At 36.4% G+C, this 22,202-nt stretch overlaps 1 protein-coding gene across 1 annotated transcript; it reads left to right on the forward strand.

The window, feature by feature from the left end:
- Nucleotides 1-15,686: 15,686 nt before the first annotated feature.
- LOC142623798 (protein MIZU-KUSSEI 1-like) lies at nt 15,687-16,430 on the forward strand. The gene has a single exon (XM_075797255.1). The coding sequence runs from the start codon at nt 15,705-15,707 to the stop codon at nt 16,428-16,430; it is 726 nt and encodes a 241-aa protein (XP_075653370.1). The 5' UTR covers nt 15,687-15,704.
- The last annotated feature ends 5,772 nt before the right edge of the window (nt 16,431-22,202 follow it).

The following is a 22,202-nucleotide window of genomic DNA, read 5'->3' on the forward strand; positions in this document are numbered from 1 at the left end:
GCTGGGGTGGAATACCTATTTATAATACCCATGTCACCACAATACTTCCTAAAAGCCTTCTTGTCGAACCGGACACCATTGTCCGAGATGAGTGTGTGTGGTATACCGAGATACGGTAACGATGTTTTTCCGAGAAAAACTTCTGGAGTCAATATCTCTTATATTTGCTAAGGGCTCGGCCCTCGACCCATTTAGTGAAATAGTACGTTCCCACAAGAAGCCATCTTTTATTGCCGGCGGCTCTCGGAAATGGCCACTACAATATCCAAGCCCCATTGTGCGAAAGGCCGAGGGTGGAGAGAGGGTTGAGAACCCTCAGGGTTGGTGAATATTAGGAGCAAACCTCTGACACTGATCACATTTCCTGGCATAGTCTTGGGCCTCCCTTTGCATATTGGGCCACCAATAACCCTGAGTCAGAGCTCTGTGGGCCAAGGACCTTCCCCCAGTGTGGCTGCCACAAATCCCTTCATGCAACTCTTCTAGAAGCCCCTCCGTTAAATCAAGGTGTACACACAACAGGTACGGTCCTGAAAAGGATCGCTTATACAGTTTTTGATCCTCGGACAGCCAGAAACGTGGCGCCTTTCGGCGTATCTTATCGGCTTCGGATTTGTCCTCAGGAAGGACATCATCCTTAAGAAAAGATACGACCAGGTCGATCCAACTAGGTCCAGGCCTTATTAGATGGATACGAGGCGCATTGGTAATGACAAGAGAGGGCTCCAGCAAATCCTCAACGAGGATAACCCTAGGTAAACCTTGAGCCGAGGAAGCTGCCAGCGTGGCTAAGGAGTCTGCATGGGTGTTTCCGCTCCGAGAGATATGAGTTAAGGCGAAGGAGCGAAATTGAGTTTGCTGACGCTTAACCTGAGCCAAATATTCCTGCATCCTTGGATCTTTAGCCTCCATGGTCCCCGTGACCTGGCCGACCACCAGTTGAGAGTCCGAGAAGATGTGAATTTCCTTTCCACCCATCCTATGCACCATTTTCATGCCTACCAAGACCGCTTCGTATTCGGCCTCATTGTTAGTAGCCGAGAACGCCAATCTCAAAGATTTTTCGAAGACAATTCCCTCTGGGGACATAAGGACTAGTCCAACACCAGATCCTCTCTGATTAGCCGCCCCATCCACATACATTTTCCAAATCGGAGGCACGGCAGTTGTAATCACACCAACTGATTTTCCACCCATGTGTGCTTCTTTTAGAGTTTCTTCCAGTAATGGCTCGGCAAATTCCGCCACCAAGTCAGCGAGGACCTGGCCCTTCACCGAGGTGCGAGGCTTATACTTTACATCAAAAGCCCCTAGGATGGTCCCCCACTTTGCTATCCTTCCTGAGTAGCTCGAAGCGCTTAGGGGCCGCCTGGGTCGGAGAACAACCACCGCTTTGGACTGAAAATAATGGGGAAGCTTTCGCGTGGCATGAACCACGGCTAGGAGCGCTTCTCTAAGGGTTGATAACGCACCTCGGCATCACCCAAAGACTTACTAACATAATATACCGGTCTTTGCACCCCGCTATCATCTCTTATCGGGACAAGTGAGCCGACCGCGTGACGGCCACTGCCGGATAAGCAAACAAAATCTCATGTGCCTGCGGACGAGAAAGAATGGGTGGCCGAGATAGATATTGCTTAAGGCTCGTTGAAAAGGCTAACTCGCAGTCCTCGGTCCATTGAAACCCTTTCCACTTATTCAGCAGTTGGAAGAAAGGACGACACCGATCAGCTGACCGAGATATGAACCTGTTCAAAGCGGCAATCATTCCCGTCAACTTTTGAATTTCTTTTGGGTTCCGAGGAGACTGCAAGTCCTGAATAGCCTTGACCTGCACCGGGTTTACCTCTATGCCTCTATGTGTAATCATGTATCCCAAGAACTTCCCAGACCCCACGCCGAAAGAACACTTTGAGGCGTTGAGGCGCAACTTGTACCTTCTTAGTATCTGAAAAGTGTCGGCCAAATCTTTCACATGTGAGGGGATTGTTTTGCTTTTCACCACCATATCGTCAACGTATACCTCAATGGTTTTCCCCATCTACTGTTCGAACATTCTGGTCATCATCCTTTGATAAGTAGCCCCAGCATTCTTCAGACCGAACGGCATGACCTTATAATGGTAATTCCCCGTCGGTGTAATGAATGCGTCTTCTACGATCCTCCGGCTGCGGAATGCGGTGATAACCACTGGAAGGCGTCTAAGAAACTCATCCGAGGATGTCCGACAGTGGCATCCACCAGTTGATCAATACGTGGCATTGGGAACGAATCCTTGGGACAAGCCTTGTTCAGATCAGTAAAGTCCACACATACCCTCCACGTTCCATTTTTCTTTTTAACGACAACTGTATGGGCCAACCACTCAGGGTAGAAAACTTCTTTGATGGCCCCAGCCCTTTTGAGTTTAAGCACCTCTTCCTTCATGACCTCGAATGTTCCCCGGAAGATCGCCGAGGTGTGCCTTCTCGGAATGATAGCCGGGTTGACATTTAGGTGATGACAAATGAAGCCGGATCCGAACCTGGAGCTTCATAAGGATCCCACGCAAAAACATCAACATTATCCTTCAAGAACTCTAACAACTCAATTTTCTCTTGGTGTGGTAAAAGTACACCGACTTGGAAGAATCTCTCCGGGTCATCGGCCACTGGGAACTTCTCTAATCCCTCGCACTGTGTCTCATCTCTGTCCACCACTCCGGATGAATCGGGAGCCGTTAACCTGCTATAAATCCTTATTGATCAAAGCGAAGACTCGGCTTCTATCCGATGCGTGCGCAGCCGATATGCACGGCTACTCTTGATTGCCGAGGATTTCCTCGACACATTCCCCCGAGGGGAATTTAACTTTAACATGTAAGGTAGAGGAGACGGCTCCAAGCGCATACAGCCAAGGCCTGGCAAGGATGGCCGTGTATGGAGAGTACGCATCAACCACGATGAAGTCCACCTCCACCGTTTTTGAGCCGGACTGAACGGGCAAACGGATTCCGTCCCTTTGGCACAACGGCTCTCCTTCGAAGCTTATAAGTGGCGAGTCATAAGGAGTAAGGTCTTCCAACTTCAATCTTAACCCTTAAACGGATCGGGGGTACATGATACCGCACCGCCGCACGATCTATCATCACCCTTTCTCACGTCATAGTTCCCAATTCCCGAGGGTAACCACAAGAGCATCGTCATGGGGCTGGATGGTCCCTACCTTATCCTCCTCCAGAAATCTAGGACGGGCAAAGTGCCCTTCAACCTCTTCCGCCTGTGACCCATGTCCTCGGTCATTGATGGGAAACCGCCATCACCCTAGTGGGACCTCGAGCCGGTCTGCTAGGGAGCGGCGAAGATAACATTAATTGTTCAAGGCTGGCCGAGATGTATTGTTCCTGCGGTTGTTTGAGCCTACTCGGCACCTTGATGGGCGTGACACAGTGCCGCTTTAACTTTCCCTCATCGACGAGCCGCTCCAGGATGGTTCCACGAGTCCGACGGTTCTCGGTAGTGTGACCCACATCCCGATGGTGCGGCAAAGAGGTTGTGATTCCTCTTCGCAGGGTCTCCTGCCATCTTATCAGGCCATTTAAAGAAGGGTTCCTTGCGAACTTTCTCCAACAGCTGATGTATTGGTTCCCGGAATACAGTGTTTACGGCCTGAGGTACCGCCGAGGCGGACTGTCCAACGTAATCTCTCCTCGGCCTGTTATTGTGATATCTGTCCGACCTGAAATCCCTTCTCTCCTGCGGGATAACCTTCTCCTTTCCCTTTCCTTGCTGTTGGTCTTCCTCCACTCTCTTATACTCGTCAATACGGTCCATGAGGCGACGTACACTGCGAACAGGCTTTTTAGTCAAAGACTTTCTCAGGTCGTGATCAGTAGGGAGGCCCACCTTAAAGGTATTAAGTGCCACCTCATCAAAGTCACCATCTATTTCATTAAACATCTCCCAGTAACGATCGGAGTATGCTTTCAACGTCTCCCCCTCCCTCATAGTCATAGATAACAGCGAGTCCAATGGCCGAGGTACTCTGCTACACGTGACGAACCGTGAAGCGAATGCCCTAGTAAGCTCCCCAAACGAACTTATAGACCCCGACTTAAGGCCGTTGAACCACCTCATAGCAACAGTCCCCGAAGTGGAGGGGAAAACTTTGCACATCAGGGTCTCGTTGTGAAAGTGCACCGCCATCCTCTGGTTGAAGTGACTTACGTGCTCCACCGGATCAGTCCGGCCATTATAGATGGTGAAAGTGGGCTAGGTAAACCTTCTGGGAAGCCTTCCTTTCTCAATCCTCCGTGCAAATGGAGATTTGGAGAGCTGGTGCAACGCCCTACTCATAGCATCGTTGCCTAAGCCCCTAGAACGAGGCTTCTTACGTCTGCGAGTTGGTTGGCTGCCCTCCTCATTGGAGGATGTTGCACTGGTGGGAGAGCGCGACCTTGAGCTGTGGCCAGCTCCCCTATCCTCCTCTGAGGAAGAGTTAGATGAGGATGATGAAAACCTACGCTTAGCGCGGCGTAGCTTTCTCTTTAAACGGTTGATTTCCTTCTGCATGGATTTAGAACCCTCGTCGTGGGTGGTGCTACCACCTTCGTGAATATGGCCAGCACCTGGATATTCTGTATGGACACTCCCCTCACGATCTCTTTGATGTTCAAGACGTTCAAAGTGATCCTCCGGCTGTGATCCCTGTGACTCAGCATGGTGAGCACCTAAGCCTGCCATAGTACCCCTGTCGCTTCTAGACTAGATTTCCCACAGACGGCGCCAATTGTAAGTGCACAATTGCACCTGGCCCCAAGAACAGTTATAGGCCCAGGCCCAATGAGCCTTAAACAATATGAATTTGTAGAGTGTGGGCTTGAAACCCAGGTTAGAAGTATTTGAGGATTAAATGACAAGCCAAAGATTATAAACACTTAGAAACAACAAAGAATACTATAAGTCAATCTGCTCGGACATAAGCCGAGAACTGTTCTTATATTATTTCTCCATCTTTTTCTCTTTCCCTTAGGTTACAAAGAGAGTCCCCCCCTTTACTGTCTTCGATTGCTCCTTAAATACTACTTTTTTGAATAATTTGTACACGTGTTGCCTCACCTCCCCTTTAGCCTAGATATTTCTTTTCTCAGTGCCTTTGAATAGTAACCAGAAGTTTCCCTTCCACTGTTCAGGTGTCACTTCCCCATCAATGCGGGGTGGCGGTAGGTGCAAGGTCTTTAATGTGAGGTGACGGACCTTTAATCTTCGGTGTTTCTATCACATCGGTGCTTCCAGGACATTCAAGGGTCTACCCCTGCGCATCCTTGGTTTTAACCATGTCATTGCCTAACGTTTATCATGAAGTCCCAGGTTCTCTAGTGTCCGTCCGAAGAGAAATTCACCCTCGGCTGGATCCTCGGATCCTAGGCGTATGGGCCGACCCGTGGTACTAACAAGTTCTAAACTCAAGAGCAGGTCGGCCTTCTTTGGCACGGCCCAAAGGCCCATATCTCCATCAGGGTGCTTTTACTCCCCACAAAAACATAAAATGAATACAACTTTTTTGACATTTTTATTTTCAACAAATATGGATTCAGTGGCAGTTTTGTAAAAAACCCAAAATTGGTGGGGGCCACAACGTTCTCTCTCTCTCTCTCTCTCTCTCTCTCTCTCTCTCTCTCTCTCTCTCTCTCTCAGACCAAATCATACCACCACCATTTTCTACAACCTTAAGCTTTCAAAATTACAAAAATAACCAACCACCACAATGTTACTTAGAAGCCATCCTGTCACCATCAAAAAACAAGACCTAGCACATAGCTAACACCCACATGTTGTCGCGATAGCCACCACGAGTCGACCAAGCCACCAGAAGAACCAATCAAACAACATATCTCAAACCTTGACCTAGCAAACAAAATTAGATCTCTCTCTCTCTCTCTCTCTCTCTCTCTCTCTCTCTCTCAATTTGATGTGAATTTTAAATCCATGAATTTTTGGGTTTGTTGTAGTGTGGTTTCTCATTCACGTGGGTAGCCATTCTAAGTATAAAAGATATGTAAATGAGAAAAGCAGCATTTTTCATGTGTAAAAATCAAGTGCAAAAATGGGTACCCAGTGGTTTTTGTTCTTAGAATCGAAAAAATTACAATTTTTAGAAATGAAAACAAAATATGAGTTGTTGGAGGAACCAAATAGAGCTCTAGGGTTTAAATTTCTCTTCCCCCAACTATTGAATTATCAAAAATACAAAAGTTGCCAACAAGCTTGTAGTTCAATTAGCGTCTACTCGTTCTTTTTCATAGATGCTTGTATTGTAAATTTGATCCACCATCTCCTTTCTTCTTTCTAAAAAGGTGGGAAAAAAGTAATCTAAGTATAATGCTAAAACAAAATAGGACAATGATTCTCTTTTTTTTATTCCATTAAAAAGTTGACATATATACACGGTGAGATAAGTTCAAGTTATATATTGTGAAACTTTATAAAAGTTATCATTTTTATTTAGGCTAACGAGGGTATATTTCAAAGTACTTGGAGTGAACGATTATTCTAATGAGGGTATTCAAAGTAACATGGTGACAAATATGTCAATTTTTTTTTAAATAAAACTCTTATGAAGTTACATTAAGTGCAACTTGAATCTATTTCATACGCAACGAATTAGCTTGTTTACTTTGTATTTCTAAGGTTATCATTAATGCGGATACTTCTGAATTTGTCTCTCTCTCTCTCTTATCAATGACTCTAAAACTCCCATTAGACTAACCCAACGGTCGCTGATTGTAGGGCCATAATGCAAGCTGATCCTTTTGTTATTTATGATCAACCCCCCCCCCCCCACCCCCACCCCCTTTTTTTTGGAGGCTTTGAACTTGGACTCCTCATTTGTAATATTTACCCATTCTTGGGGTTAATATTATAAGCAAGATTTAAGTACAGTACTTAGGTGTTGTTCCTTAGGTTCTCTTTTAAGAGTTTGCCATGTGGAATTTTTTTTTCATAAGATGGAAATATATTTCTTAGTTAAGTAGCCACATGACTGAATCTTAAGAGAGGAACTTAAGGAACAACACATAAGGTATTGTACCTAAATTTGTTCCTAATGCTATTTTTCTTTTAACCCAAAAAAAAATCTAAAAATCTAAAAACCTTAATAGTTAATAGCCCCTTGATGAGAAATTTAAAAAGTCAAATTATAAAAAGGCAATCTCTCTCTCTCTCTCTCTCTCTCTCTCTCTCTCTCTCTATATATATATATATATATGTGTGTGTATGTGTGTGTGTGTGTACTGCATATTATTTTTTTTTTCATCAAAAAAATTATGTTCTTTTTTTTTCCTACTTCATTTATCATTTTAAATTGTTTGAAGTTGGATGGCTCTTGCACGGTTCATAAATTCCTTTTTGATTCATTTACTAGATTCACGTGTGAACAATTTTTTTTTACTTTAATATGTTGTGGCTGTCCATTTGGTTCGTGATGTGGCAGAAAAATGGTTTTTTACTCAGTCCATTTGACACGTCAGCAATTTTCGTTTGAGAGTTAATAGTAGGGATCAAATTGACACAGCACCAAAAGATTAGAGATCAAATTGACAAAGTTGAAAGGTTAACGATTAAATTGACACAAAGTGTAAAGATTAGGGATCATTTATAACTATATAAAAGTTATAATTTTAATTTAGGCTAACAAGGGTATATTTCAAAGTCCTTGGAGTGAACGATTATTCTAATGAGGGTATTCAAAGTAACACAATGACAAATATGTCAATTTTTTTTAATAGTGATGACATGGTAGATAATGTCCTTTTCACTATTAGATTCATGAAAATCTATGGTTAAGCAAGATTGAAACTCTTATGAAGTTACATTAAGTGCAACTTGAATCTATTTCATATGCAACATATTAGCTTGTTTACTTTTTATTCCTAAGCTTATCATTAATGTGGATACTTCTGAAGTTGTCTCTCTCTCTCTCTCTTATTAATGATTCTAATCAGACTAACCCAGTGGTAGTTGATTGTAGGGCCATAATTCAAGCTGATCCATTTGTTATTGATGATCAACCCCTTTTTTCTATTTTGAAGGCTTTGAACTTAGACTCCTCGTTTGTAATATTTACCCGTTCTTGGGCTTAATGTTATGGGTAAGATTTAGATACAGTACTTACATGTTGTTTCTTGAATCATCTCTTAAGATTTTGCCATGTGGATTTTTTTTCATAGGATGGAAGTATATTTTTTAGTTAAGTAACCACATGACTAAATCTTAAGAGAGGAACCTAAGGAATAACACATGAGGTACTGTACTAAATTTTGTTCTAATGTTATTTTCCTTTTAACCAAAAAAAAAAAAATCTAAAAATCTAAAAACCTTAATAGTTAATAGGTTTCTCTCTCTCTCTCTCTCTCTCTCTCTCTCTCTCTCTCTCTCTCTCTCTCTATATATATATATATATATATATGTGTGTGTGTGTGTGTGTGTGTGTGTGTGTGTGTGTGTGTGTACTGCATATTATGTTCTTTTTTTGTACTACTTCGGTTAATATTATGGGCAAGATTTAAGTACAGTACTTAGGTATTGTTCCTTAGGTTCCCTTTTAAGAGTTTGCCATGTGGATTTTTTTTTTTCATAAGATGGAAATATATTTTTTAGTTAAGTAGCCACATGACTGAATCTTAAGAGAGGAACTTAAGGAACAACACATAAGGTATTGTACCTAAATTTTTTCCTAATGCTATTTTTCTTTTAACTCAAAAAAAAAATCTAAAAATCTAAAAACCTTAATAGTTAATAGCCCCTTGATGAGAAATTTAAAAAGTCAAATTATAAAAAGGCAATCTCTCTCTCTCTCTCTCTCTCTCTCTCTCTCTCTCTCTCTCTCTCTCTCTCTCTCTCTCTCTCTCTCTATATATATATATGTGTGTGTGTGTGTGTGTGTGTGTGTGTACTGCATATTATTTTTTTTTTCATCAAAAAATTATGTTCTTTTTTTTTTCCTACTTCGTTTATCATTTTAAATTGTTTGAAGTTGGATGGCTCTTGCACGGTTCATAAATTCCTTTTTGATTCATTTACTAGATTCACGTGTGAACAATTTTTTTTTTACTTTAATATGTTGTGGCTGTCCATTTGGTTCATGATGTGATAGAAAAATGGGTTTTTATTCAATCCATTTGACATGTGAGCAATTTCTATTTGAGAGTTAATAGTAGGGATTAAATTGACATAGCACAGAACGACTAGAGATCATATTGATAAAGTTGAAACGTTAGAGATTAAATTGACACAGAGTGTAAAGATTAAGAATCATTTATAACTTTATAAAAGTTATAATTTTTATTTATGCTAACGAGGGTATATTTCAAAGTACTTGGAGTGAAAGATTATTCTAATGAGGGTATTCAAAGTAACAAAGTGACAAATATGTCAATTTTTTTTAATAGTGATGACATGGCAGGTAGTGTCTTTTTCACTATTAGATTTATGAAAATCTATGGTTAACCAAGACTGCAACTTTTATAAAGTTACATTAAGTGCAACTTAAATCAGTTTCATACGCAACCTATTAGCTTGTTTACTTTGTATTCCCGAGCTTATCATTAGTGTGGATACTTCTAAAGATGTCTCTCTCTCTCTTATTAATGATTCTAAAACTCCCATTAGACTAATCCAGCGGTAGCTAATTGTAGGGCCATAATGCAAGCTGATCTTTTTGTTATTTATGATCGACCCCCATTTTCTATTTTGGAGACTTTGAACTTGGACTCCTCATTTGTAATATTTATCTGTTCTTGGGCTTAATGTTATGGGCAAGATTTAGGTATAGTAATTAGATGTTATTCTTTAGGTTCTCCTCTTAAAATTTTGCTATATGAATTTTTTCTCATAGAATGGAAGTATATTTTTTAGTTAAGTAGCCACATGGCTAAATTTTAAGAAGGAAACTTAAGGAATAGCACCTAACGAATTGTACCTAAGTTTTTTCCTAATGTTATTTTCCTTTTAACCTCTCTCTCTCTCTCTCTCTCTCTCTCTCTCTCTCTCTCTCTCTCTCTCTCTCTCTCTCTCTCTCTCTCTCTATATATATATATATATATATATATATATATATATATATATACCTTAACAGTTAATAGGGGGCTGTTTGGTTTTTTAAAAAAATGCCACTCATCACTCAATTCTCATCACTTATCACTCATTACTCATTACTCATTACTTAAAATACCTTAACTTCCTAAAGATGGCATATTTGGCACACTGTTTCCAACTTCTCATAACTCAAAAATTTGTACTTTTTGTGGGACTTATACCTGAGCAGTGAGCACCATGTCAGTATAATTTCTCCTGTTGTCTCTCATTTTTACACAAATGAGAGACACGTGGCTAACAACAAATCCAACGCTTAAAAATAAGCCACGCCTAACATTATACCCTCTCATTCTTTCTCAACCCATTTTAGCAGCTCCTTAGAAAAACCGCCGTCCACATGCCACTGTAATTCCTTTTTCCAACAAGATCAAAACTTGATCAGAGTTGTGGGGACACGTGAAGCCAGCTATTATCAAGCATTTTTCGTTGGGTGGTGACCAATTAAACAACACCAAATCAATTAAAATTTAAAATAAAGGTTATACTATTAAAGTTTCTTTTTTTTTCTAGGTTTGTATAACCTGTAACAAAAATTGATCTTTCAAAATGATCTTTGATGTTTTCCACTAGTACAAAATGATCAGCCACTCCAAACGCATCTCTATCATGCTCAAAGCTCTTTCAGGAGCTTCAACAATTTGAAATGGAACAATGAATTGGGTCTTTAAATTGGGTTTTGTTAATTGCAAACACGGCTCTGCTAAATGACCTGAAGCTTCAGATTTCGTGCTTCATTCATGGCGGTCTTCTCAAGCCGTCTTCCAATTCGCTTGCTCTGACCACCACAACAACAAGACGACACACCCACCTGCTCTGCTCTTTCAGCTCTTCGTCGCATGTTATCAGAGCTGTCTCCACGGTTTGATTTTTATTTTCTGAAATTTGAATTCTCTAAGTTTTCGATTCTGTTCTGTTTTGGTGATTTGTTTGGATGCCGAGAAAGTGCAGGAAATGGAAAATGCTTAATAAATTAGGCCCTTTTTATTATTATTATTATTTTTTAAATTTTGTTGTTTAGATAGTGCTGTTTGCATGCCGAGAAAGATTGGGAAAATAAAAGGAGAAGGATGATCCAATTTGAAGCGATTTTCTTTTCAAGCTTGTACCTTTTTTTTAATTTTCTTTTCTTTTCAGTGCGTGAGGAGGTGGGGGCAGGGCAGAGGGTTCTTTGTGTTTGGAGCTGTGGTGGTATGAAGTTGGAGCGATCTTGCTGAAACCTGACGAAGAGAGCCGTTGCATCTACCATCAAAAGTTGAGTCTGGTGTGACTTTCTTCTGACTGATTGTGGGTCCCAATCATATCTGTTTATTTACCAAAATGGCATGGAAACTCAGTTTTCATAACTTGAAAACACCTAAAATATGTTTTCTGTTTTCATAACTTATCACCTAAAAATCAGAAAATTGAGTGATGGAAATAAAAACTGAAAACAAATTCAAATACACCATTCTGCCGTGGACTCACCAGTTTTGAGTTATGGGTGATGAAAATAGAGTGATAGGTGATGAAAAACATGAAATCCAAACACCCGTTATTTAGGTCTTTGCCCCTGTTTCGAAACTCGATTGGTAAAAATTCGAGTATAAGGTGATCAAACTAAAAAAATAAAAAAATAAAAAAAATTGCATGGAGCTCGAGTTCCATACCTATAGCTGTGTTTTATAAGACCTATAGTAGCGTTTTATATAGAATTCGAGCTCCATAAACTCAAGTTCCATGCAATTTTTTTTTTTAAAGTTTGATCACCCCAAACCTATATCTATATTTTATAATACCTATAGCGACGTTTTATATGGAACTCGAGCTCCATGCAAATTTTTTTTTTCTTTAAGTTTGATCACCCCAAGCCTGTAACTGCGTTTTATAAGACCTATAGCAGCGTTTTATATGAAACTCGAGCTTCATGAACTTGAGTTCTATGCAAATTTTTATTTTATTTTATTTTAAATTTGATCACCCCAAACCTATAGCTGCGTTTTATAAGATCTATAGCGGCGTTTTACATGGAACTCGAGCTCCATGAACTCGAGTTCCATGCAATTTTTTATTATTATTATTATTTTTTAAAGTTTGATTGTGCATAACTCGATTTTAAACCAATCAAGTTTTTCATCGAAACTCGATTTTGAGAAAATCGAGTTTCAAAACAAGGGCATAAACCTAAATAGTTTGGAAACAGGAGCATATTGCCAAATATTTTAAAAAATAAAGGTAAAAGGCTAGAATCCCTGTGTGTGTACTACATATTATGTTCTTTTTTTTTATTACTTCGTTTATCATTTTAAATTGTTTGAAGTTGGATGGCTCTTGCACAGTTCATAAATTCCTTTTTGATTCATTTGTTGGTGAACTCTTTTAATATTTCATAATTCCTTTTTGATTCATTTGCTAGATTCACGTGAGAACAGCTTTTTTTTTTTTTTTTATAACTTTAATATGATGTGGCTGTCCATTTGGTTCGTGACATGGCAGAAAAATGGTTTTTTATTCAGTCCATTTGACACATGAGCAATTTTTTGTTTGAGAGTTAATAATAGGGATCAAATTGACACAACACCAAAAGGTTAGAGATCAAATTGACACAGTTGAAAGGTTAGAGACTAAATTGATACAAAGTGTAAAGATTAGGGATCATTTATCTTTATATTTTGAATAAAAATTTAACTATAAATTTGGTTGTAACTTAAGGGTATAACTTCACTTAATATCTTTTTATTGGATGTAAATTTTGTCAAATCCATCATTGCAAAATAGATTACATTTTCTTCTTATATTCTCTATACTTGCAAAATTTATAGAAGATCAAAGATCAATAGTTATATTATCAATTAATTGTTTAAATTGCAAGTTTTGGTAGTCTAAAATTATATAAAAAATATGTTTATGGATCAAATAGTAAATAACATTCGATTGACACAAAATTTAATATGTATATTAAAAGAAAATTATAACCTTAGGTTACAACAAAGTTTGTAGTTAAAATTTTTTATTATATTTTTATATACACAAGAGAGGAAAAGGCAAAGGACAGGAGTGGAGGAACCAGGGTAGAAAGCAAAAATCACACCACACCCGATTCATATGTTCCCCCTTCCTGTACACCAATAGTTTTAGACCCAAAAGTCCCTCTCATGTACGTGGTACCCGGCAAACCAAGGGAAATAAAATCCAGTGCTAGTATAGTATACAAATATAGGGTCCCATTACAGACAGAAAAAATGGTCATGCAAGAATCATTCATTGTATAAAATATTACTTGAACGGTTGCAACTTGGAGTTGTATAGTGTGCACTATATCCAGTGGACAAATTCATAAAAAAAAAAAAAATCCAGTGGACAAATAATAAGTCACGAAATGTGTGTATGGTTGTGTGAAATAAAATGTGTGTAACATGTTTTAGCCATTTTATATTATTTAATTAGAAGACAAAGGGCAGCCCATTTATATGTAATATTTCTTGCTGCTCCAAATCCTCCCTCATTATAACTTCAATTCTGTTTGAACCTTGAAAGGTGATTTTCTTCCAAACAAAATTTAAACTTTTGTTTGGATGGAGGGAGAGATAGGGAAAGATTATAGATAAGAAAGGAAGATGATCAAAATTTACTCATTTTTAATATATTAACATATTCCAACATCTTTTCTCTCTACGTTATTCTTCTCTCCTTTTATTTCCTATGTTCCAAACATATCTTAAGGTCGGTTGCCGCCCTAGACCAACACACTCGCCCATTATACAAGAAAAAAAAAAGGTATGCAAATACTTATGAATAATAGGGGGTTTTACTTTCAATTTTGATAATTGCTTCTTATATATAAAATTAGTACTATGTTTGTGCAATGCACAGATTAACCCAAAATTATACCTTCCCTAAAAAAATGTTTCAATGGTATAAGAAAAATTAAATGATAAAATAGAAAATAAAAATTATATCAAGTTACATGGTGAAAAACACATAATTTAAGACCGAAATTTTATTAAGGCAATAATTATAAAATAATTTAAAATAAATAATAAAATCTTTTTAAATATCTTCAAAATTTTGATACTTGAGTTTTTTCAAAGTAGTATTTAAAAGTGTAGTTACTTAACACAAAAAGAAGATAATCACTTGATTTATATAACTTATTGTTTTAAGATTTGTTAGATTTTAGACCCCTGGAAACACAGTTTGTTTAACCTAATTTAATAGCCAAGTTATTACTTAGGTCAATTATGCAGATCTAAGTTAAACAATAATAAATCATATTATGCACAGCAAAAAAGTAAATAATATAAGATATGATGACTTAGGAAAACCAATAAAACAACTGGTTTCAAGGTAAAAAACCTAGGGGGAACTATCCCAGGCGAACAATCCACCATATCAAGTTGAGATTTACAGTTCGGAATATCAATCCGTAATAAATCTAACACAGTTACCAAACTGAGCTGTGACTCTACAGACTTCCTTGATCTGGATCTTGTTCTCACATGAACCACCTGTTCATGCTTTGATCTACAGTATGCTTGATAGCTGAAGGCTTGACAACAATTTTACTCCACCGATACTAGCAATATGGATTTGATCTCCGATAGGTTCTTGTAGAGTTAGAAGGTTATAGAACCTCACAGATCTCATAGGAGTAACTCTCAAAACTTGAAAAACATGTATTAGGATTTTCCTTTTATACCTAGCAGTGTTGGACTCAAACCCTAAACATTTCTGCAGAATCGCAGATCAATTGGTCGAAGGTCTCTCTTGATCGGTCGAAGGTCTCTCTCGATCGGTCGAGCTCTTCAGATTTTGAATTCTCCTTTTTGCAGCTTGTATGTTCTTGAATCTTGACTTGTATCAACTTGAGCAATGTCTAAAACACTTCTAAGACACAAATATCTTATACTAAACATGTTTTTGTACTCGATTTGCCAACATACAATAAATTTAGAACCTAAACATTTAATGCTTAATATTTAGAACTTAAAAGGATTCATATTTTATTAGGTGCTCTTTTAATTTTAATTAGGTGCTCTTTTATTTCGAGCCTCTATCCTGTGTTTGAATTCCTCCTCTCCGCTTGTTACACTTCTAAATATATGTTCAACATCTTTTGAGCATTTAGTGGCCAAATACATTATCACATCACTGTGCAATAACTCAGTGTAACATTTATCTGTTTGGCAGCATTACTCCAATCTTATTTTTATCTTTCTTGTGAGCTAGGCTTCATTATTTCGATAAAATAGTGGTCAGCTCCATTCTTTAGTATCAACTGCACATATTTCAAACTTTTGGCGTCTAATATTTATCATTTCCACTTGTCATGGTCTTTAAATATTGCAAATCTGCAATTGAAGGTCCTCATATGTTTAATTAAAAATTTTTTGGTCAGAATTTGAGCACTCTCGTGTGTACTAAAATGCCAATTGCAATTTGATGAACTCACGGATATTCGTTAAACAAGTTTACATGAGAGGACACACGTCACGAAACAAACGCAACTCACTTTCACTATATAATCCTATACCATCTGCTAACTACTCACGAAGTCACACCCTTGACCCTCCCTTTAATTTAAGGTACACCATGTCCTACCCAACAATTGGTGGTGCCACAGCCACCAACATAGCCAATGGTGTCACCACCGTGGACTGCCAGAAGCAAGTCCGGTCATGGAGGTTTCTACGCTCTCTCATGGAGCTCCTTATCCCAAGCTGCAACTGCACCTTTATAGAAGAACAAGACCAAGATATCAAACAAGAAAACCATGTCCAAAACTGCAATAACAATTTACACCCAACCTTCACTTCTTCTTCCACAATCATCATTGGCACCATATTTGGCTATCGGCGTCGGAAAGTTAGCCTTTGTATACAAACCAACTCCAACTCCACCAACCCAATTCTCCTCCTAGAATTGGCTGTTCCCACAACAACTTTAGCTAGAGAAATGCAAGGAGGTATTCTTCGAATTGCGCTAGAGTGTGCCACACCAACAACATATATTACTCGTTCTTGCTCTCTTTTGTCCATGCCAGTGTGGACTATGTATTGTAATGGGAGGAAAGTTGGGTACGCAGTTAAGAGACAACCTTGTAAGGCTGATTTAGATGCACTTAGGCTAATGAGTGAGGTTGCTGTGGGTGCTGGCATGATTAGTGGGAAGGAGCTTAATTGCGAAGATGAGCTACTGTACCTCAGGTCCAACTTTGAGAGAGTTTGTGGGTCGGCTAATTCTGAGTCATTTCATTTGAATGATCCAGATGGAAGCATTGGTCAGGAGCTTAGTATTTTCTTTTTTCGTTCAAGCTGACCAATACTTAATTAGCTAGTCCATTGAATTGATAACTCCAAGTTCTATGGAGATGGCTTATGATCCATTTTTATTACCCTCCCCTTTTTTAGCCTAAACATTGTACCAATTTTTATTGGCTTTTGTGGTTCGAAAAAAGTCAGAAGTTTGAAGAGAACGTTCAGCAAAGAAGCCTCCTCCTTTTTTCTTTTTTATTAGTTTTTTTTAATCTCCTCTATAGCTTAAAATGAATACTTCTATTTTTCACGTTTGTTTTTGGTGCCTCGCGGTTTCTTCGTTTATTTTTCAATCACAAAAGACGCCTCTAGGATTTGAATACCTGATAGAGTAATGTTTAAATAATTAAATTTAGATTAAATTTTTAGAAGAATTGATAAATTATCATTGATATTAGAGGATGTGATTTTGAGTGTTAAGCTTGTCTCTATTCTACTTATGAATTTAATTGATAATTTATCAAATTTCACTTTTTACATTAGGAGAAAGTGAGAAACATATATAGTTACCACGCGAGGCAAGAGATTGGCTACTATGTATTAAATATTCTATGATTAATTTTAACAAAAAGGAAGAACAAAAAAGCCAATATATATATACTGTGATGCTGGTTATTATTTGGGGAAAGTGTTTTAGGTTTATTACTTAAAAGAGATATGTCATCATTAAATATAAATAAAAAAAAAAAAATTTGATTCATTATATTATAGCTCCAATAAAATAGCTTAAACCAGATATCATTACACCAATATTATTAATTAAAAACTTGTTCAACCACCAACTTTGCATAATAACTTGACATACTGGCCCGCGTACAGCTACCAAATTTCTGTCTCATTCCTTTCATTTCTGTACGTACTTGTTCTTTAGCAGACAAGATGAATTTTTTTTCCCAAATAAAATATGGTTAAGGAAATTATTTGAAAAGCCACTATATCCTTATTTACAAGATCTAATCATGGAGAGGATCAACAATAACGTTCCACGTCTCCATGTACCATGATGAAAGCATGTTACTTCCATTATTTTGTTAGCTAGCTTGTATGTGTAGTAGTGTTCGATCTTTCTATAACTTTCTGTGGGTCTTTCTTTCAAAATTGGTAAAGTAATTATATGAGCTGGTGCTGATTCCTTGTGTCCTTTCAAATAAAATGGACAACCAGGATGTGTCTGATTATGTGGGATGCACACATAGGCACATAGCTATAGACTTTGGGAACATAAATGTTTCATGAGGAGTTGATTATCATACCATGTGCACACTGTTATTGTTCAGGTGTTATTGTGGACAGTGAATATCACACATACAAGTTTGGATATTGTTGGAAATATATCCTGAGATTGCTAAAATTAATTAATAAAAGTATAAGACAGATACAATGATATCAATGTTATGGAATAAGAAGGTAGAGAATAGAAACTTATTGATTTGAGCTGAGGCACCGAACTAAATTCGCTGTCCTTAAGAAGTGATTTCGCACTTACTCTTATGATATTTGGTGCAAATAGCTTAGACGTTCACTCTTCAAGATACAACGGTCACTTTGTTAGTGTACACTCACAAACATTCGTGATGGATACCCAATCAGAAATTTTCAGTATATCAAAGAGGGAAATTATATTTGATATATTTATACATCTTTTGATACCAGTCTTATATAGAAAATTCTCATGTACTAAAGTACCATACTTATGATTTCTCTCAGCAAAAACCACGGTATACTCTCTATGGAAAAATCCTTGACTGCAACGGTAATATGCATAGGATTTCAATCTCAAGCTCTGAAATATAGGATTGATCATGGGTGATTTAGGTGAAAGGAGAAAGACAAGATTTGAGGAAGTTTTCCATCCATATATGCCGCAGGTCATTGTCAACTTTCTGCAAAAGGAGAAAGGAGCTGGACAGATTTGTTGTTTAAGTAAAGGAGGAGAGAAACAAGGGATTTATTTTAGCTAGGTCTCCACGTGATGGCGGACTTAGTTGTTGTTATGGGCTTGGGCTTAGTCAAGCAAACAATTGAGCTTTCAAGATTATAAATTTTAAACATATCCAACAATGATGTGTTGAGAGTGTACACTATTGAGTATGTAACAAGATTTACACTTATTTATGGATAAGAGGAGACCGATATGTTTTATATCATGGAGACAGATAATAAAGTCGAGTGTTGGGTTTGAGTAGAGTTTGAAGTATGTTTTTATGTTAGAATTCATTTTCTTTTCTCTTGTCCGTATGTGTGTGTATTTGTTTCTAAAAAAATAAGAGGAATGATATGTCCACAACATTTTTACAACATTTTTACAACAAATCCTAAGTGGCAAGTTGTTACTGGTTGTTATTGTTGGGACAAAAAAGTAATCTTAGTGTTAGATTCAAATTTGAACCTATAACAACTAACCACCTATGATTTGTTGTAAAATTGTTGTAAAAATGTTGTGGACGTAGCAGCTCTCAAAAAATAAATAGATAATTATCTTACATTGATTAAAAGAATGTATTATGTGTATTATAACTTATTTCACATTTCTTTAAAAATTACTATAGTTTTTTAGTAGAGTTAGAACTTAGAACTCTTTTTCCTCTCTCTTATAGGTGTGTGTATATGTTTGTTTCTCAAAAAACAAAGTCGAGCGTTGGGCCATTTTGTGTCATCAACACAAGAATGACCAATCTCTTCCTTTTGGGTATATAGGGTGGGCTAAGCCCAACTAAAAGCAAATAAATTAGATTCAAGAGCCCAACGCTATCATGAAACATATGGACTTTCAAACAATTGGGAAGGAAAAGTAAAAGGTTTGAGACCCAGAGTCAGAGATTTAAAAACTGTTGGCAATGGCAAGCCGATCAGCATATGGATTGGCTTCTATGTGAATACGAGTAGTTTTATAGGACAAATCCCTCCCAATAAGCTTCTTTCAAGCTTAAGTGATTCCTCCATTAGGGCCTACAGAGAAGGATGTTTTGCGAAATGAAATTATCAACTATCACCGTTCTGAAGCCAAACATTAAAAAAGTCTTTGAAGTTTTTTATTTCCAATTTTTTTTTTCTAATCCATGTTTAGTCCTTGTTAAAACCTCTGTAGATCAAAAGTACTACGCAAATGCTAAATTGCTGGCACAAAAAGTAAATCCTATGATACACATTCAGCAAAGGACAAACATTAGGACTACTTAACTAAAAAGGTTATAAAAAAAAAAGGACTACTTAGCTAAAAAAATAGAAACAAAGTTCTACTCAATGAGAAATTATTAGGTGCAGGAGAATTACTGACATGGTCTTTTTTGACTTTCTAACTAATAAAATGCTATTATTTATACAAATGTGATATCACTTGGTAATTTTTTATTTTTTATTTCTTATGTTGATTAAAAAACTCTCTCATGCATTTGCATAAATAGCATCATCTTATTGATTTAAAAGACCACGTCAACAATTCTCTTTCTAGACCTAATAATTTCTTTTACTCAAGCCCACTCTTTACAGCTAAGCAGTCCACCTATAGCCAAAACCAACTCCAGGTCCAGCCACATTGGCCCAACCACATGTCCTCCTACCTACCTCACTCAAGTGAGAAGAAAAAAGAGCTTTTTAATTTGGGCTCGTGTGATGTTTACATAAAAGCAACTATATTTAAGATTGTTACGGCCAACACCAACCAAAATTCATAATTATCCATATGAACTACAACTACTTTCTCATAGATTGAGCTCAAAAATTCACATCCTCACACAAATAACACCCACATATCTCACAAACCAAATATCTCACAAATATAAATTAACTCAAAAATCCCAAAATTCCAATACATCAATAACTCTCTCACACAGTCACACTTAACAAAACAAACAAACTATGAAAACGCAAAACAAGTTGCTTACATTTACAAAAAAAAAAAAAAAAACTACTGAAATTACTCTTTGAAGAAACCTATTTATGTTCTTCTAGGAGTCTTCTTCTCTCCTCATGTAAGACCCTTGGGCTAAGACCACTATACTTTTTGCAACAATGCTTATCCACAAACTTTCAACTCTATTCCTTGATGGATAATGAATATTCAATTACTTCAACAACAAAGAATTTTATTCCATTCTAAGAAAAATTAATTTGTCTTTCACACTAAGGAAAAACATTTCCTTCAACATTAAGAAAACTTAAACTAAATCAAATTAGGAATTTGAGATAATTTCTCAACCATAAAGATAAAGGAACATTTGAGTATGACATCATTTAGCAACAAAAAAAAAAGATATGAAATTAATTATCATAATGATGTGATGTTTTTTCTTTGATAAATAAATTAGTTACATTTTTAAGATAATAATATGACGCATATATAATTTTTTTGGGTATAATATTCCTTGGTGGTCCTTGTCATTCATTTTTAATTCCTAAAACATCAATTATTTATTTATATTTGTGTAATAATTATACTAAAGTGACGATTCAAATTATGTGGGTGTCATGCCCAAATGATCTTTTATTGGACTTGTGTATCTTATAATGGGTTGAGTTCACAATCAAGTTAAACAGACAAATAATATATGCAATTTTTTTTTTTGGCTTTCTACTTTTTTACATGGCCCATATGAAAATAAAATAAAATTTAAGTGATTATTAATCACATAAAGATTATTGAAGATATATCATCATAGACAAATAATATATGCAATTTTTTTTTTGGCTTTCTGCTTTTTTTTTACATGGCCTATATGAAAACACAATAAAATTTAAGTCATAATTAATCACATCAAGATTATTGAAGATATATCATCATAGACAAATAATATATGAAATTTTTTTTTTTGGCTTTCTGCTTTTTTACATGGCCCATATGAAATCACAATAAAATTTAAGTCATAATTAATCACATCAAGATTATTGAAGATATATCATCACAGACAAATAATATATGCAATTTTTTTTTTTGGCTTTCTGCTTTTTTATATGGCCCATATGAAAACACAATAAAATTTAAGTGATAATTAATTACATCAAGATTATTGAAAATATATCATCCTCGAACAATCAAGTTAAACAGACAAATAATATATGCAATTTTTTTTTTGGCTTTCTACTTTTTTACATGGCCCATATGAAAACACAATAAAATTTAAGTGATAATTAATCACATCAAGATTATTGAAGATATATCATCATCCAACAATCAAGTTAAATAGACAAATAATATATGCAAATTTTTTTTTTGGCTTTCTGCTTTTTTACATGGCCCATATGAAAACACAATAAAATTTAAATGATAATTAATCACATCAAAATTATAGAAGATATATCATCATGGAACAAACATATTTGGTAGTCAAAATACCCTTCATGAATATAATAATAACACCTTTTTTAATTTTTATTTTATCAGAATAATAATGTCTACCTATTAGGAACCAATGCCCGAACGACCTATAATGTCTACTCTTCACGTGGGTTCAATTATAACATGACCTTAATCTTAATCTTACTAGGGTCCTAATTGCTTGGCCAATGGATATCTTAAAGGGCTAATAAGACAATCAAAAGGTACTCCTTTGTTTCCAGTATAAAATTAAGGGATGTTCTAATTTAGAAACTATTTTTTAAAACTTTTTATTAGAAAAGAGAAAAATGAAAAATGAAATGTTCACAATATTTTCACAACAAATTTTAAGTAGTAGATTGTTATTGGTTGTTATAGGTGAACAAAAAATAATTTAAGTTGTAAATACAAATTAGAATCAATAACAATTTATCACCTATGATTTGTTATGAAATGTTTGAC

Source organism: Castanea sativa, chromosome 2 (assembly GCF_040712315.1).
Source record: "Castanea sativa cultivar Marrone di Chiusa Pesio chromosome 2, ASM4071231v1".
Classification (NCBI taxonomy): Eukaryota; Viridiplantae; Streptophyta; class Magnoliopsida; order Fagales; family Fagaceae; genus Castanea; species Castanea sativa.